Below are 17979 nucleotides of genomic sequence, written 5' to 3' on the forward strand. Positions count from 1 at the left end.
ATGACTCAAAGATAACACTGTTTGACCAAAAAGTCTTTGAACATTTTTGTTAAACTAATTAAGTGAATAATAATAGGTAAATTCTAGTTAAACATACAAACACTATATGTTCTTTACTTAAATAAAGATTGGTCTGTACGTTAATCCAAAAAAAAAGAAGAAAAAAATCACAGTAGATTGGAAGTCTTCCTAGACTAAGACCACTTAAGCACTAAAATTTCTAATAACGAAAATATTGGATCTTACACTTCCTTTCCTCTTTTGTGACGTGAAGACAAAAAAATGCAAGCTCATATTCTTGTAAAGACAAAATGCCACCAAATCTTGGTGCTGCTACACAAAGATATGAAGATAACTGAAGAGGCAATGGACGTACGTTTTCTTGCAGAAAATCAGTGTGTATTGGCCAAAGCACAGCTGTCTGTGACCACATTTTCCTTCATTGGCGCCTGTGCTCAATTTGTTTGTTCTTGTTTGAATTTCAAAGAACCAAACCGTTTATTATATGGTTGTAGTTTATTAAAAATTTCATGTACTCGGCACTTTTAGCTGTGTCATATAAACACATTCTAGTGTTTACATAGTGGATTAAATTCTGAGAAATCTAAACTAAGCAGATACAAATTCAAGATTTAAAAAAAAAATAACTGTTCGGATTTTATTAATTAAAATCCGCCACGGAGACTCCCTTTTATGAGGGGTGTCATCCTGACTGTTTCGCCTACAATTTTTACTAGTACATATGCAAAAAATAAATAAATCAAAAACAATATGCACACATACAATAGGCCAACATTGCTTTAAAATAATGGTAAATAAAAATTAACTTAGTACACGAAGAAAAGTCTCGCAATCTCCACAAGTCCAATCAAAACCAAATACAAGTTGAGCTGTAATACTCCCTCCGGTTCATAATAAGTGACCAATTTGCTTGAAAATAGTTAGTGTGACAAAATTACCCTACATTAAATGTTGCACTATAGTCATAGTAGTACTTCTCTTCTCAAATGTGAGGAGTAAATAACTTTTTAGGGATATGTACATAAAGGTAATGGAAAAACAAATTTAATTTTTTCTTGATATAAATGGACACTTATTTTGGACCAAAATAAAAAAGCAAATTAATCACTTATTATGGACCGGGGGAGTAATAAACTAACACCGTTTGCGCTAGATTACGCCATTGATGGCCCATGTTTCCCATTTTACTTATATGAGCCATTGTTAAGGAATATAAAACAGAAAAATAAATTGAGATAAAAACAAAACAGTCCCAGACTGCTCTCTTGTAACGGGGCTACAAATACCCATGTTGTGTCTTTCTACTATTGCTTAAACTAAAGTTCTCAGTTTCCTGAGAAACATTTCTTCTCTGCCAAATTCTGTACGAGAAGTGAAGAGAGTTGAAAGCCAAAATGAAGAGGGTTTTCGTAGCTTTTGTCTTGGTGTTTGCTCTTCTTTTGACATCCTCCTTTCTTGAAACTGCAACGGCCAAATCTGGTAAATTAGCTTAACACCGGTTCCATTCATTCTAGCAAAACTGCTAAATAGAAAATTGCATTCAAATACAATGCACCAAGTTCTCGCTATGCACGTAATCCAAACAATGTTCAGTTTACTTTTACATAACCTTATCTTGTGTTTCTTTAAGATGTTGTTTGCACAATTTGAACTATGACCTTCTTGTCACAGGACAACATTCGTCGTTGCACTAAACCTTTTTCTCTAGCAAAACATCTAACTGACTGCATGAAATTTGCAAGGATGTAAATTATATATATTGTGTAAAGAATGTATATAATCTTACTTATATAGATAATTACATGTAATTATCTTTCAAGTGACCTAATAGTAGAGGCGGAGCTAGGATTTAAACCTTATGGGTCCGGGATTATAATCATTGAATTTTTTAATAAAAATATAGGGTTAGAACAAAAGCTACTGGGTTTGACAACCCACGACCAAACACTGTGACTTCGCCCCTACCTAATAGTGAAAAATACTTTTATATGGTCAGTTTATAGAAGTTAAACTCAATTTACATGGTGCAGTGTATTGTGCGCACAAATGCAAGGCTCGGTGTTCCAAGGCAGGAGTGAAGGATCGATGTGTGAAATACTGCGAGTTGTGCTGTGCAAAGTGCAAATGTGTTCCTAGTGGGACTTATGGCAACAAGCATCAGTGCCCTTGTTATAGGGACATGAAAAACTCCAAGGGAAAGCCTAAATGTCCTTAAGAATAAAACCAGATTTCTTCTCCTGCTTGTCTACCTATAACTATTTTTACTAGTGTTTGGTTTGAGTTACAGACTCTTTTGTGTCTGTTAAACTTTCAGAATAAGTGAGCTCCTCTAGTCTAGGACCTGTTACCCAATCTTGTGTGGGAATTGAGAAATTATGATATTAAATCCTGCCATTTCTTTCTTTTTACTAATCAATTTTCTTGCATCCAATGTTTTGAAACAAATGCACCTAGCTTACAAATGAAGGATTTAACCGAAATGGATAATTCTAAATACCTTACTTAAAGCTAAGAGAATGATTTCTTTACCACACATTTCATTAAATGCCACAGATTAATTGGACCGAAAAGAGAACATGGAGAATTAAAAGAACTATCAAGAAATCCCGACGAATGACTTCAAGCAAAAATGTCAAAACAAGATTCAGTTATGCAGTTAAAATATGCTATAACATGTTCATCTTCTTGATATTCTATTAAATAGTTTAATGGAAAAGATGATTGCTATTAGACAAAATGAAGAAGGAAGTGGATTTAGGTTTTTAAACATCATAGATACCATCATTATACCATTTAATCCAATTAAATCACGAAGGCATGTCCAGATAGGGGTGTTCATAAAAATCCGAAAACCAAACCAAACCGATCAAAAGAACCGATACTTTTTGGTTTGGTTTGGTATTGAATTTTAAAAACCGATCAAATTTGATTTGGTTTTGGTTTTAATAAGAAAAAACCGGAAAAAACCGAATCAAACCCACTATAGGAGTAGCTATTTCAAATTTACTATTACACCTATATATATATATATATATATATATATATATATATATATATATATATATATATATATATATATATATATATATGCATATTTTTATACAAAGTTTCAAAAATTTTATGGTAAATGTTAATAGTTTGCACTTTTAGTATAGTTCTTTACCTTTTCATTCTAGTTTGATTGGTAGTTTTCTTTTGTTAAGTGTAAGGATCCATTTCGTGTTAAAAATAATATATTTTTAATTGAGTCCTTAAATTATTGAAAATGTGGTCACCGGAATATGTGTTTGGTAATGTATGTCTTATATTTAAGAAAAAACCGACAAATAACCGAAAAACCCGAAAAACCGACAAAATCCAACATAAACCGAATCGAAAAAAAACCGACTTAATTGGTTAGGTTTAGTTCTAATATTTGAAAAACCAACTTACTTAATTTGGTTTCTTTTTAGGGGAAAACCGATCCAAACCGAACCATGACCACCCCTATGTCCAGACATCTAAGTGCGTTAATTTCACATATGGTCCCCGAATTTTTCCCACTACACCAATAAAACCACTTACTATTTTGGCAACACCCGACATGCTCCTTTGGAAAGGAGAAAAGGAAAAAAAAATTGAAAAGTGTTTACGCTTCCAAATTATATAAAATGAGTATGTACAGTATATCCTGAAAATCTTAGCACTAGTTCAAAGCTCTAAAATACTTTATGCATCAAATACATATTTTACATGCTTATCAGCAGTCTCCAGACAAGCATTGTAAATCGAAGTCGGACAACAATAAATCTGTCGAGTGTTCCATCAAATAATTACACAACCGCTACCCTTTGCAGAAACATATTTCAGCCTATACACTGCTCTAAGCATTTATAAATGTCAAGCAAGCTAATACGCCTCGTGGATTCGGCCAGAGTCAAACAAGAGAAGAACGCTCCATCAACTTGCTTATTGATACCTTTCTCGGCCTTTATGGCTAAAAACAAGTGTTAATCAACTTGCTTATTGCTCGAACTTTTGCTCAAATGGCAAGGACAACAGTTCAGTAAGCTCCACTCGATATTCTAGACCTCTAAGGTAGTGCCCCAGCAGCATGCACCTGATGAAATTATCAAAGGAAAAAAAACCGAAGTAACTGTCTTTAAATACCAAATAGGAAATTCAGCATTAAGCTCAAAGGCAGAAATCCAGGGCTTCCAGAATATTGTGAAAGACTAATAATTAAGAAAGTATTCTCACCAAAACAACAGACGAGCCAAATAATCTCGAGTCAATGATATCTGAGGCTGGAAGTGAATAGATGTGTTCTCGACAAGATCGATGGAATCTTCAGCTCCAACATTTACAGTTCCCGCAGAGGTATTATCTGATAAATCAGAGGCCTTAGAATGCATTCTAGGGGATAGAGTTGCGAGTAGTCCATGGACTACTGAATGGATGGTCTCCTTTACTTCCAAGGATGTTGGTTCTGATAGCTCAGCAACCTGCTCGCATTGATGTGGCAGTAAGCAAAGCAAAGACAATGGGAAGACAATAAGATAGGAATATAGGAAGATAAAAGTTTCCCAACTTCCAATTCTGAAAGGAATGAAAAGCTAGAGAGCATATTAAGACAGCAAAAATTATAGAGTAAGTCAAGTTTACGCACAACTACTACTAACGGGATAACAAGCTTCAAGGTTGACTTGGTAGCAAAATCAATTAACACCATAGCAAAGAAAATCCTCCCTACCCCAATAATGAAACTATGCAAAAGAAAAGGAGGGAGAGAGGTCCAGTGATAAGAGTGCATTGTGTGATGTGTGGGTTAGCTGACGGGTTGGAACCCTAACGCAGAAAAAAAAAACTGACTTTAAGTGGAAAAGGTAGAGGGGCAGGCCCATTATGCACCAAGTTTCGAACCATGAGCCACTGTTCCTCGGGGATTTCTTGGATATCAAAAAATAAAGGAGAGAAGCATCTTTTTCTATTCTTGGTATGAATAAAAGAGGTGTGCAAGTCTTTGTTCTTTCTCTGAGTAGGAAAGAAAATTTGAATAGGTGTTATTTCACTTTAATACCCAACGTATATTCTCTACTTTGTCCGTAATTCTATGGTCTCTTTTGGAGAAAGAGAAAGTTCAACCTAAACGGCCCTCTTCACTTTGAAACTTAAGGAAAAGGACAGTTGACATGTTATACAGAAAGAGAGCCGTTTACCTTCTCCGGCTGCAATGATCTTAAGTAATCCAACAACTCATTCTTTTCCTCACCCACAAATTGTTGCATCTGAAGAGCTGCACTTTTCCTCTTAACTTCACGGAGTTCCTTCCATACACAAAAAACAGACAGGTCAATTTAATGTTCAGACAACACGAAGCAAGAAATACAAAAGTAACTAGAAAGCAAATATGGCAGTTGAGTGGACATGGCACGTAGTTCGTCTCAAAACATCCTATTAGCTACAACATTTAGTAACCCTTCCCCCTCCGCTAATGCCAAATTAAAACCTCCACAAAGGTGAATTGGTATTGGGGAAGCTGTAGAACTGTAGTAGGCAAGTCAGCAGTACAAATGAATTATTCTTCTCACTTGTACTTTATCAGTATCACAGACCATATTCATGCAAGCTAATAATCAAATACTCTGAAGATAGGAAATCCAAACCACCCAACAAGTAAAAAACAAAAATTACGAAAGAGTATCGAAATGCTAATTCCCCTTTTTCTTTAAAATGCCAGGTGAGACTCTAGGTCCAATATGTTATATAGAAAAAAGTCTTGAACTGCTAAGTCTTTTAATAAAAGGTACATCCTACAATTAAAGGGGACTGTAGGTCTAATATGTACTGCTGATATAAGGTGTATACACTGCAGTGCTAAATCTACCTTTTTGTAAGATGCTAGGCGAGTCTGTAGGTCTAATATGTATTGCTGAGCTTCAGGCGTCATTTTACCAACGTCTGGAATATCAGGTGAAAGTTCACTCTTTTCTTCTGATGTTGGTCGGTTATGTTCCGAGTTTCGGCTCGAAACATTTTCATTCAGCAAGGTCTCATCTCCAACTTTGGAATCTACATGCTTTTGTCTATCAATATTTCTATCGTATATTTCAAGGTTCTTTTCAAGACAAAGCCTGTACTCGGCATTTCGTAGTGTATACCTGCAATATTACAATGGAGTGCACTTTATGCTACACCTTCAAATACAAGCATCAAGTAGAATGAGCAACAGAAGAATTTAAGCTCCTTTTTGCCAGAATTTTGTAAAAATAGTTCATATCTTCGATCTCTCGCTACTCCCCTTCCCCTGTCTCAATGAAATTAAAAACATCATACTCCCATTATTCTTTCAGGTTTTGTATTAAAGTCAACCAGAGAGTGAACACTGAAAAACAATGAGAATTTGATGCAAATGCCAGCCATATTTAGAAATATTTCATCCCTTCGCTCATTTCTTTCTGTTCATCTTTTGAGATTTTCTTGATAGTAACTAGTGAAATATTCTATATGTATTCTAGTCCAGCCAGGCTTTCTTTTTCAATTTATAGTGGGATAGGTATGGAGGAGAATGTCTTCATCAAAAAAAAAAAAAAAGGTATGGAGGAGAATGTTTTACATGGAAAATATCTTCTGAAGAAATGTTTTACCAAGTAAAATCATTTTCTAGACCATTTTCCAATATATAAAAGTTGGTGGCATATGATAATTGTCCAAGGCGTAGATCAAGGTATTCAATAGGCATCCAGGGGGTGTAAATGAGTACAAAAAGCACATAGCTCCTGTACATTACTTTTATGCCTATCTAAGACTCAAGGACCAAAAAACGTCTTCCCTCTACCTTTCTTTTGATCTCTAAAACTAAATCCTGCTAAGCATAAGCATGATGAGGTTGTGGGCATGAGGAGCTCATGTAAAAGATAAAGCATACCCAGTCATCATTGACGAGATCAAAAGCTTGGAGATTGGTTCCCACAAAGCTTCAATTAGAACTTGAAACTGGTCAGATGGAAGCAAGCCCAACATGCCTGATATAGTTCTTTTCATTGCATCAATGGTTGTGGGCGGTACATCTTTTTGAATAAGGCTGACGTCCAAAGGCTCTATCTCTTGAATCAAATTTGAGAGGACTGATTTCTGGAAAGAAAAAAAAAGAAGCAAAAAAGGGTAAGAAAGGAGCAAATCTTTAATCAAGTTCATCATTATGCTAATATTTCCTATGGGACTATTCACAAGGTTGTTTATTTGTGAATGAATAACCATCACTTGCACAACATACAAAAGTGACAGCGAACAAATCATATTTTTAACTCAAGTCTCAATAACAAGAATACTTGTTTTTCTATAGATATAAATAAAACCTCAAAGATTTTGCAGTACATCAAGTAATGGACTAAAAGAACATAAATGCAACTCAAATCAATATGCAATATATATGCCAATATGATAATATAAGTATCCTTCCATGTTTTAAGAACAATGTCAAACCTCTGTAGTTAGTGACCTCGAATATTACCAAACAATTTCATTCCCATAATAAGTTACAGCATAGAAGATCATACGCATCCCCGAATCAATCCAAGGATCAGCTCTCGTAAGCATCAATACTACATCTTTGGAATGATTAAAACTCTAAAGCCAAATTATTTTGTCTCTTTACATAATACTCATCTCCCAGCCGATCACAGTGTGTCCCGAATTTAAAGACAACAAATGCAACTCTAACATATAAACATGTACTTAAAATAAAATAAAAAAATCAATGTGTGTGTGTATAATTATCCAAGCTCTCCACTCAGTGCCTTATGTGCACAAATCAAAATCTAATTAACATAAATTGGCAATTACTTCCCATATATAGAAACAGATAAGGCAAGTTAATTTACGTTTAGCGGAAAAACAGTACCCCAAACTACTATGAAACTGTAGCATACATATTAAACCAAATTAACAAAAACAGATTAGAATATGCAAATTAGGTATCACAGCTAACCTTGGATCGAGAATTCTGATTGCTGGCACTGAAACCCTCAAAGGAAGATGCTGAAGAAGCAAAAATTGAAGCAGTTCGTAAGGTAGAAGATTTATTAGGAATTTTGATGGAACGAAAAGTTGGTAATGATGAAAAAGAGAGGCGCTTGAGAGGAAGAGGAGAAGTGGAGAGGGAGAAGGAGAAGGTTGCCATTGACAACCACTACTGTCTCCTTCTTCTTCTTCTCTCCCCTCTTTCTGATCCGACCCGGCAAAAGGGACTACCTTATTTGCACACTGTACATGTATCATAAGGATCTAAACGTGTGGAGGACGCGCTCTAATGGGCCAGAGCCCAGCCCAGTGTTTTGGGTTGGAAGTACTCGATTAAGCCCACTTTTAACTAAGACAGGGTCCTGACTCCTTACTGGATTCGATAATCCTTGTGTGAGTATTTTTGGTATGCATTTATTTGTAGGATAATAAAAATATTTGATCCCTCAATTATTGATAAATTCTAATTTTGATCTCTAGTATATATGACTAGGTATATTTAATCTTTAATTAATTAAAATATGTGTCTTTGATCCCTTTATTTAGTCTATTGCTAGAAAACTTTTACCCTCAAATATAGAATATCAGTGCAAACAAATGATAATTAAATGATGTAATGGTTAAGAGTTTGTTACATTTGTAAGGACTCACAAGATGATGGATCAAAAGTGCACATTTTAAATAATAGTGAAGGTTGAATGTGCTTAGAAAAAAATCTCAAGGACTAAAATTATATCGATATTTCTAGGAGTAGAAGCTCAAATTTCACTTATTGGAATCCAAGCAATATACAAATTGACAAAAATCATATAAGAGATCAGGTAAACTCAATCTCTTTCTTATCGAATAATTCGGTGAAAAAACCGGTTAAGAAAGCACTATCAATATACGATTTATCTTAGATTAGATGGTGTAGGTTAATGCAATAAAAATAACGATAGACGATTACTAAAATCTGCATGGGTCTGTAACGACCCGGACGGTCGTTTTGAGATTTAGAGTCACGATCCCCTATTAACTGCTTTTTCCGTATCTATTTCTGCTATTTTGAATTGCCGGGAGGTTTCGTTTTGGTTTTTGAAGTATTTTGGGGCACTTAGTCCCTAAATGGAAGCTTAAGTCTTAAGATTTGGATCGTAGTCGGAACACTGTGAAGACGGCTCCGGAATAGAGTTCCATCGATTCTGTTAGCTCCGTTGGGTGATTTTGGGCTTAGGGGCGTGTCTGGATTATGCTTTTGAGGTCCGTAGCTCATTTAGGCTTGAAATGGCGAAATTAGAATTTTTTGGAGTTTTGGGCCGGTAGTGAAATTTTTTATATCGGTGTCGGAATCCGATTCTGGAAATTGGAGTAGGTCCGTAGTGTTGAATATGACTTGTATGCAAAATTTGGGGTCAATCGGACTTCGTTTGGTTGGTTTCGGCATCAGTTGTCGAATTTGGAAGTTTCAAGTTCTTTAAGTTTGAATCAGAGGATGACTTGTGTTGTTAACGTTGTTTGATGTGATTTGAGTGCTCGACTAAGTTCGTATGGTGTTTTAGAATTAGTTGGTATGTTTGATTGAGGCTCCGGGGACCTCGTGTGTGTTTCGGATGCTCAGCGGGTGAAAATTGGACTTAGGCCACTGCTGAAGATTTTCTGGGGATGTTGTAATCGCACCTGCTGAGAGGTCACCGCAGGTGCGAGCCCATAGAAGCGGGACTTGGAGTGCAGAAGTGGAATTTGGCAGCCTAGGCTGAGATTGCAGGTGCGAGGTTATTTTCGCATCTGCGATGCCTGCAGATGCATGGACGGAACCGCAGATGCGGTGAAGGACCGCATGAGCGGAAGAGATTTCGCAAGAGCGGTCGCACAGGTGCGGCCCATTGCTCGCAGAAGCGGGACTTGAGAACTTAAGTGATTTCCGCACCTGCAATGGAATTTCCGCAGGTGCGGTGCCGCAGGTGCGAAGAGAGGTCTGTATATGCGGTTTGACTGGGCAGAAAAGAGCTAAATGCAAGGGTTTGATTTCATTCTCCATTTTTGGACCTAGAGAGCTCGGATTGAGGAGAAATTTCAAGGGATTTTCAAAGAGAGCTTTGGGGTAACGAATCCTAACTCGAACTTGGTTATATTTCATTAATCTATTGTTGTTTTCTTCATTTAATTAAGGAATTTGAGTGAGAAAGTTGGGAAATGGGAGAAAAGTTCCTCAATCGAATTCCTGAGTTTTGAGTGGGATTTTGACATTACATTTGGATAATTTTGGTACGAGTGAACTCATGAGTGAATGGGTGTTCATAATTTGTGACTTTTACCCGATTATGAGACGTGGGCCCGGAGAGGCTTTTTGGACGTTTTTCTATTTTCTTGCCTTAGCTTTGATTTCGTTAGCTAGATTAGTTTCTTGTAGCTATATTTATGTTATGTAATTGGTTTTGGCTAGATTTGGCCATCCGGAGCCGGATAATCGTGGGAAAGAGCATTATTACGGAGTGATTTAAGCTTGGTTCGAGGTAAGTGGCTTGCCTAACATTGTGTGGGGGAACTCCCCTTAAGATTTGGTACTGTTTGATATATGAGCGCCGTGTACATGAGGTGACGAGTACGTACACTGGCTATTTGTTGTAAACTCCATTTTCACTAGGTCATAACCTGTTTTTCTCCTTGTTTGAATTACATTAGCATATGTACTATCCTGTTTAGATTAGAGAAGCATGCCTACGTGTATTAACTGCCTATTTGAACTCTGTGCAACATGTGCTAGTGAAATTACCTGGTTTTCTTGATTTGAACTTAATTCAAACTATAGATTTTCTTGCTGTGACTATTATTTATATTTGTAGAGTTGCATATTTACTTTAGGACTACGGAACTGTATTCCGAGAGATTCCCCTGTAATGCATATTTACTTTGGGACTACGGAACGGTATTCCGCGAGATCCCCCCACCACTGCATATTTACTTTGGGACTACGGAAAGGTATCCCGGGAGATCCCCCTGCACATTTACGTTTGGTACTACGAGACGGTATCCTGGGGATCCCCTGTTGCTATTACTGTGTTCTGAGCTATTGGCTTTTATTGAATTCTATTCCTCTTAGATTTCCGTATTTATTTCATTGTACTATTTCTTTCTAGCTTATTTCATTATATTTAAATCAGTAGGGCCCTGACCTGATCTCGTCACTACTCGACCGAGGCTAGGCTTGGCACTTACTGGGTACTGTTGTGGTGTACTCATGCCCTTTCCTACACATGTTTTTCGTGTGCAGATCTAGGTACCGCTTATCAACCATATTACCAATGAGGCGAGCCAGCTGTAGAGACTTCAAGGTATATCTGGCGTGTCTGCAGACCTCGAAGTCCCTTTCTATTCCACCCCAAGTCAAACACTTCTTGTATTTTCTTCTTTTATTAGACTCTGAAGTATGGGAATAATGTTTCTTTCTTTAGCTTGTGATTTATGATATTCCGGGTTGTGAAAGAGTTTATGTACTTTTCGAGAGTGATTATTGTATATGCCGAGCGGCATCTCATTTTTTAAATTTACCTGTTAGTTGATAGCTTTTATGTTTTCGTTCCTTTTCCGCAAATGATAGGCTTACCTAGTCGTAGAGACTAGTGCCGTAACGACAGTTTACGGAGGGAGAACTTGGGTAGTGACAGGGTCTAAATTGAAATTTTGAATCCACATTCCTCTAGGCATCACGGATTAATATGTCCGATTTTAAAACTTCACATGCCTGGTTTATATAATTTGAATACTTCACAGTTGTGAGTCTCAAGCGAGTTCATAACTGAAATATGAATCCTAAGTTTTTTGGACACAAGTGTAACTATGCTCACAAGTTAAGGACTCAAAGGTAATTGTACAAGGAAGTTCCATCTGGCTATGCTTCATTGGGCTGCTGAATGGTTAAAGAAATTTAGATTTCTGACAATGAATTTCTTATAGCATGGCTCCAATTAATAAATGTATAATCAGCATGGCCCTAACCTTATTTTATGTTTCAAAATTAATTGCTCTGAGTTGGCAAACCATATTAGACAGTTGACCAAACTAAACGATTTTCTTTTTATAAATTCCATAAATTTCCCATTGAATTCCTGTCTCAGGTCAATAAGCAGGCCACAGACAGAAGAATTTTGAAACTCATTTTGTTTTTTCGAGTCCTTTAGAAAGCAATCATTATAGGCAATTAAAACCAGAAAAGCCTTAAAAATATAGAGAAAAGGACTGATGAACTTTCTAATATTTAAAGGAAAACCGATATTCAAAAAATTATAGAGACCTAAAAGTATGGCAAAAATATCTAATTAGGATAAGCATATTCAAATTATAGTTTACTGGTATACACCAGAGTTCAATAATGCAACAGAAAATTATGAAGTTTTCGTGTCACTTTCCATATGGATGGGCCGTGCTCTTCAGTTCATTACGAATATATAATAGTCTAAAATATAGCAGAATAATACTCGTCATACGTTAATTAAAAGAATATAAATCTATCTCGTTGAATTACGTACTCTTACCAAATTTGCCACAGTTCTTCTTGTGTTTTCCCTATACATTTTTTGTTATGTTCTTTGTACTTCAGCTGACCGAGGACATAACCCTTGATAAGAAGGTATGGAGGTCGAGGATTAGGGTAGTAGAGTAGGTAGTCTAGAGTGTTCATAACAGTAGTATTGGCACGCTGTCTCACTAGGTTTTTATGACTAACCGTTGTTTTCTTTCATTGTTGATCACCTTATTGTCTTGTTGTTTTTATTTTGCTTTTATATGGCTTTTTGGTACTGTCCCTTCTTGTCTATATTTTCATTAATGTGGTGCTTATGCTATCCTGAGCAAAGGGTCTATTGGAAACAGCCACTCTATCCTCACAAGGTAGGGGTTGTTTGACCAAAAAATTTTAAGTCCTTTTTGTTGAATCAATTTAATAGATAGATATGGGATGAATTCTAGCTAGAGATAATTTACTCTAAATCTGAGATGGAAGACAAGAATAAACAAGTATGGTTGGACGTAAAGTTCGATTACGGTCTCGAATGATTCAATAATATAAGAAAAGGAAGATGGCTTCAATAATATCAAATGATAATGACAAGTACACAAAGGAAAAACAATCACCATTCTTGAACTAGATAGGCAACCATAGATTCGAGAAAGTTGAAATACAGATACAATGCCAAGATCTTGAGATTTATCCTCCTTTTGGCGAAGAGTTAATTTGGGGAGAAAAACCCTACCCTCTTTCAGAGAGATGTACGTGTATCTCTCTGTTTCCGTCAGAGCCCCTTTTCCTATTTTCTCTTCTGATATTTATACAAAACACTTCCCTTACCTAGCAGTCCTTAACCGGAGTACCTAAGTTCTTGGAATATTTTTTAGAATATTCCCTTGAAATGTAAGTGTCGAACTAGCCGTTCGGGTCGAACTGTGTGCTCGACCTCAACCTCGGCTGTAGCTGAGTCGTTCGCTGATATGGATCTTCCTGTACGTAACTTCGGCTTGGTTGAGATCATGGTGGTCTTTCCTTAAACAGAATTCCTTTGATTAGATTTTGACCTATACAGGGGTAAGGTCTGCGTACACACTACCTTCCACAGACCCCACGGTGTGGGATAATATTGGGTATGTTGTTGTTCTTTTGTATTATCGGATAATCTTGTTTTCTTCTTTTTTATTAGAAGTCATTTCTTAAATTTAATGACTTCTGATCGTTCTACTTAATTCTAATGTCTTTAATTTATATCCAGCAAATAAAGATGAACTAAAAATTTTATGAGAAAGAGAAACTATAGGCACTTACACTAATCAAGGCATGAAGGATTAATATGTCCACCTTTAAAAACTTAACAGACTAGTTTGTAAGGTTATAGTTTATACTATACAGATCAATTGAAGTTTATTCATCGTTCCATTTTTTATGTTTTCTCATTTATTGCTCTAAGTTGGCAAACCATGTTAAATTGCCGACCATAAACTAACTAATAATTTTTCATCCATGAATTTCTGTCTCGGGCCAAACAGGCTGCAGACAGCAGAATTTTAAGAAATGTTTCCTTTTTCTCAACTCCATTAAACATATTACTCAGAGGCAATTAAGCTCAAAAGACCAAAAATAATAGAGAAAAAAAGACTCAACTTCGCATATTGAAAAGCCAAAACTGCAACTTATTAAAACGTTAGATTCCTAAAAGCCTGGCAAGAGTATCTAAGGCTAGACAGATCTAGACTTGAATTATATGTATAACAGATACTTGTAAAATAGAGTTCAATAATTCAACTAAAAAATGACGAACTTCTGCAGATAGTGATAAAGACCTTCCACTTTCCGTGGACGGGTCATGTTCATCTTGAACAGATAATATTTTAAAACATGGAGCTAAATAATCCCTCTCGTTTTCTTTTGTGTGCCATTATCAATATTTGGTAAACAAACCACCTTTTTTTTTTTTGCCCGCATTTATTTGAAAGAGTTTTACTTCTACGCTTCAACACAACATAATATATATTTAAGTCATCGATTAAGTTACGTGCAATAACACTATATGTAAAAATTTATAAGAAACATGATCTAATAATCTTAAAAAGAATGTAAATAGCTTGCTATAACGGGTTAAGGTACACTAATACTGTAAAAATTATTTAAAATGCTAGTGTATATAACTTAAAAATTATCTGGAATATGTATGAAATGTTTTTAACGATAAAAACTGTGATTTATGATTTCTTTCTATAATTCTTAAATTACATAGCCTCCGAATTCGCCAAAAGAATATATTTATAGACCCTCTTACTTTGAATCATGTATTTGTTTAAAGTAAGTAAAAAATAGTCTGTTGTGTTGGAAATTAAACCAAGATTAATTAGTATTCCTACGTCGTCTAGGATTTGGTATTTACTAGTTTATTTAATTTATGTCTAATTAGGATTCACAACCAAAATCATGTAGGAATAGGTTTTCTAGATTCTAGTCAAATTTGGTTTTGTAGTATTATAAATAGGGGTGCTATTACATATTTTCTATTGTGGAGAGGTAGTTACGATGCAGAGAGATTGAAGAGTTTATGAGTTGTGAAAAAGCCTCCTACCAAGTTCTCTCCCTAATTTAATAAATTGCTGCTATATAATCTTTGTTAAATTTGTTGCTTGTGCCTAAATTATTATTCGGAGTATTTCAATCCTTCCTGACGTAGATGAGTTAAAACTTGGACGGAAGAAACAGCTCATTTAACAAGCTTGGGATATTACATCATTTTCACAAGTTAATTGAGCCATAACGTACAAACCTAATTCTGCCAAACGTCCATGTCTAGTTACAATCAGGACCGTTCTAGTCACAAAGTAAGACAAGAAAATTAAAAACAAAAGACAAAAAAAAAAAAAAAAAGGTTTAGGGAATCCTTCATTGACTCTCCCATGTCAGTCATGCATGTGTAATTAATAAACAGTTCTCTCCTCAACGACGCCGTTCAGGTGTCCATTGAGGCAACGATGGGCTAAAGTGTCTTGACATTACTCTTGAGTCAAGAAGTTCCAAAATAGGTGCAAAACTAACACATCTTGGCACCTTATATTGGTTAATTGAAGCACCCCTTGAAATTGCATAATCCATTAATTCTTCAAATGTGCCATTTTTCACCACTCTAATTTCCAATGGACCAATTGAATTGCAAGCAACTCGGCCTTGTCTGTACACTGTGTTTAGTGACTCTTCCATGGCCAAACAACACTTGTTCAATACTTCATCACTAGGAGAATTGTTTAAATCCTTCATTAATAACTCCCAATAAATCACGTAATGACCGGGAATTGTTTTCGTATCTGCATAACTTGTGTACTCCACCACGCTAGTGTTGAATTCCTTAAGAAGTTTTGAAGCATTTTCCACTGCTCTCTGTAATTCGGCCTCGTCCGTCTTGTCCGAATCAATGCTCAATAGAACATTTTTCCTCCTCACGAAATGGAACTGTGGCGCTGAGTTATGAAACCCAGTGACACGAAGTATATCACCGACTCTGTAACGGTATAATCCCGCATAGGTCGTGATGACGAGTTCATACTCTTTTCCAACTTTAACGTCAACAAGGTCAACAAGATTACGAATTGAGTCACGAGATGAGTTAGGATCATGTGGTAAGAATTCAAAATAACCCATGTTTGGCATAATAGTGTACGAAACTTCCGAGGGTTTACACATTGGATTTAAATTGAGTCCAAAGTAACACTCGGAAGCTGCGTACATAGTACACGCCTTTGGTAATCCACCACTGTAATAATCCAGAGTAGGAATATATTGAGCCATAGCACCCGTGACAATTACGTCAAGGTACTTTGTCTTGGGCCAAATTCTCGTGATAATTCCTTCCCAATTTTCCTTAGAACATTCATCGGCAATAAAATCGGCTAGCTTTGAATTTGGTCTCATAACCAGACCCATGCGTTCACAAATTGAGGGGTCGGTAATTTCGTGGTTCAGAGTCCCGGTTCGAATGTCATGAGCGAGTTGTGGCCAATGGAGTTGCAAGAACCGAATGGCTCGGACGAGGCCCGAGGCAAAGACCGCACCAAGGCGAAGAACTTGCTCGCGCTCGTAGAGACCGCAGAGCATTTGAGTGTACATACTCTGAAAGGAGTCTGCACAAAGGATGGCCTCATTTGGGCTGGTGTAAACATTGTACGGATCATGAGGTCTTCTTTTGAAATGTTCACTTTTGTAATAGCTTGTGAGTACTGGTCTTGCTAATAGCCCACCCGGCGTTTTCGTCTCGGACTTGATAAATAAAAAGTATAGTCCTTTGCCTTTGTCTAACCCAGGTACGTACCTGTCACATTAATGAAGCTTCGTAAGAAAGATGCTTTTTTTAATTCGCCAAATAATTCGAATACCAAAATAGGTAACGTAACTATAGTTGGTTTTGCATATTTAATTTGTGTATACTTACAGGTTCATAACAGGCATAAGAAGACTGTAAAGTAGCTGGCGACGATCCAACTCTTCTTTAATTGTTGGCATAAGTTTCCTTTCGCCAGCTGACGTTCCAGAGCTGTTAACATAAAAAAAAAATATATCAATAACTTAGGTATAACAATTAAAGGCTTGCATCTAGTAATTAAAAAGAGCTAGCAAACTAGGTACTCCTCCGTTCCATTTTATACAATTAAGTATAAACTACACAATAAGTAATAAATTACAATACTCAAAAAAATATTAAAGAATTTTTTTTTACTCTTCAAATAATAATAGTGTCACGTACAATTGAATAGATATAATAATATGTTATGCTAACGGCTTACCTAGTGAGGAATTCAGAGATGGGATGAGCTGATAGGATAGGAGAACGGTCGCCGTTAGCAATCCGTTGGATCTCGGGCTGAAGATCTTCGTAAGTTACAACCGGAATTTTGGTTTTAAAGGTTTCACGGTCACTGACGCCATCAAGTTTAAAGCGCTTAAGGTACTCAGTTTGTGAGTTTCGAGTCAAAATCTCATTCAAGACTCTTTCTTGGACGGCATCAGCATTTCTAGTCATCTCTTCGATGAATTGAAGTGCCTTTGCGTCTTTCTCACATGCAGGAGGACCCAATGGTGATGATAGTACCGAATCAACAGCCATATTTAGGTAATTTATCAAAGCTTATAAAATATTGACTGTTGAGAGAAAAGAGAAAGAGTTTGTAAATTACTTGAGTTTGTATGGAATTAGAAGGCGGAAGGGAAATGGTGGTGCGAAATATGGAGTAAGAGGGTGCTTAAATAGGAGGAGAGGAAGAGTGGGGCTGACACGTCACGTGCCATGTCATAGTGGGACCCAAAAGGGCGGCAAAGACAAAAAGAAGGTTGGAAGGTTGGAAGGAAGTCGACGGAGGGGCCGTGGACAATTTTGTAATATCTACGTGTTTGGTGAAAGAGGGGACAATGTGGGGCCCAAGCACGTCTACATAACCCCTCATTTAGGGGTGCAAGTG

The 17979-nt window shown here is 36.4% G+C and overlaps 3 protein-coding genes across 3 annotated transcripts; 1 reads left to right on the forward strand and 2 right to left on the reverse strand.

Annotated features, from left to right (window-relative positions):
* On the forward strand, window positions 1307-2433 carry LOC109235078 (peamaclein-like). Its single transcript, XM_019401075.1, has 2 exons — window positions 1307-1500; window positions 2052-2433. Exons 1-2 carry the CDS (start codon window positions 1416-1418, stop codon window positions 2234-2236), a joined length of 270 nt encoding a protein of 89 aa, XP_019256620.1. The 5' UTR covers window positions 1307-1415; the 3' UTR covers window positions 2237-2433.
* Window positions 3639-8263, reverse strand: LOC109234578. The gene is made up of 6 exons (XM_019400626.1): window positions 7991-8263; window positions 6929-7134; window positions 5888-6161; window positions 5220-5327; window positions 4261-4505; window positions 3639-4120 (listed from the first exon to the last, which is right to left on the reverse strand). Exons 1-6 carry the CDS (start codon window positions 8180-8182, stop codon window positions 4024-4026), a joined length of 1122 nt encoding a protein of 373 aa, XP_019256171.1. The 5' UTR covers window positions 8183-8263; the 3' UTR covers window positions 3639-4023.
* Window positions 15219-17739, reverse strand: LOC109234579 (probable indole-3-acetic acid-amido synthetase GH3.1). Its single transcript, XM_019400627.1, has 3 exons — window positions 17308-17739; window positions 16956-17057; window positions 15219-16835 (listed from the first exon to the last, which is right to left on the reverse strand). Exons 1-3 carry the CDS (start codon window positions 17625-17627, stop codon window positions 15470-15472), a joined length of 1788 nt encoding a protein of 595 aa, XP_019256172.1. The 5' UTR covers window positions 17628-17739; the 3' UTR covers window positions 15219-15469.

This window comes from Nicotiana attenuata, chromosome 11 (genome assembly GCF_001879085.1).
Source record: "Nicotiana attenuata strain UT chromosome 11, NIATTr2, whole genome shotgun sequence".
In the NCBI taxonomy this organism is placed as follows: domain Eukaryota; kingdom Viridiplantae; phylum Streptophyta; class Magnoliopsida; order Solanales; family Solanaceae; genus Nicotiana; species Nicotiana attenuata.

What these genes read in the sequence shown, in the direction of transcription:
- LOC109234579 (XM_019400627.1), bottom strand. Translation starts at nt 17,627, where the DNA reads ATGGCTGTTGATTCGGTACTATCATCACCATTGGGTCCTCCTGCATGT. An exon ending in ATCTCTGAATTCCTCACTAG is followed by an intron (nt 17,058 to 17,307) that starts GTAAGCCGTTAG and finishes TTATGTTAACAG; the next exon opens with CTCTGGAACGTCAGCTGGCG. An exon ending in CTTATGCCTGTTATGAACCT is followed by an intron (nt 16,836 to 16,955) that starts GTAAGTATACAC and finishes TTAATGTGACAG; the next exon opens with GTACGTACCTGGGTTAGACA.
- LOC109235078 (XM_019401075.1), top strand. Translation starts at nt 1,416, where the DNA reads ATGAAGAGGGTTTTCGTAGCTTTTGTCTTGGTGTTTGCTCTTCTTTTG. An exon ending in AACTGCAACGGCCAAATCTG is followed by an intron (nt 1,501 to 2,051) that starts GTAAATTAGCTT and finishes TACATGGTGCAG; the next exon opens with TGTATTGTGCGCACAAATGC.
- LOC109234578 (XM_019400626.1), bottom strand. Translation starts at nt 8,182, where the DNA reads ATGGCAACCTTCTCCTTCTCCCTCTCCACTTCTCCTCTTCCTCTCAAG. An exon ending in ATCAGAATTCTCGATCCAAG is followed by an intron (nt 7,135 to 7,990) that starts GTTAGCTGTGAT and finishes TTTTCTTTCCAG; the next exon opens with AAATCAGTCCTCTCAAATTT. An exon ending in GATCATTGCAGCCGGAGAAG is followed by an intron (nt 4,506 to 5,219) that starts GTAAACGGCTCT and finishes CAATGCGAGCAG; the next exon opens with GTTGCTGAGCTATCAGAACC.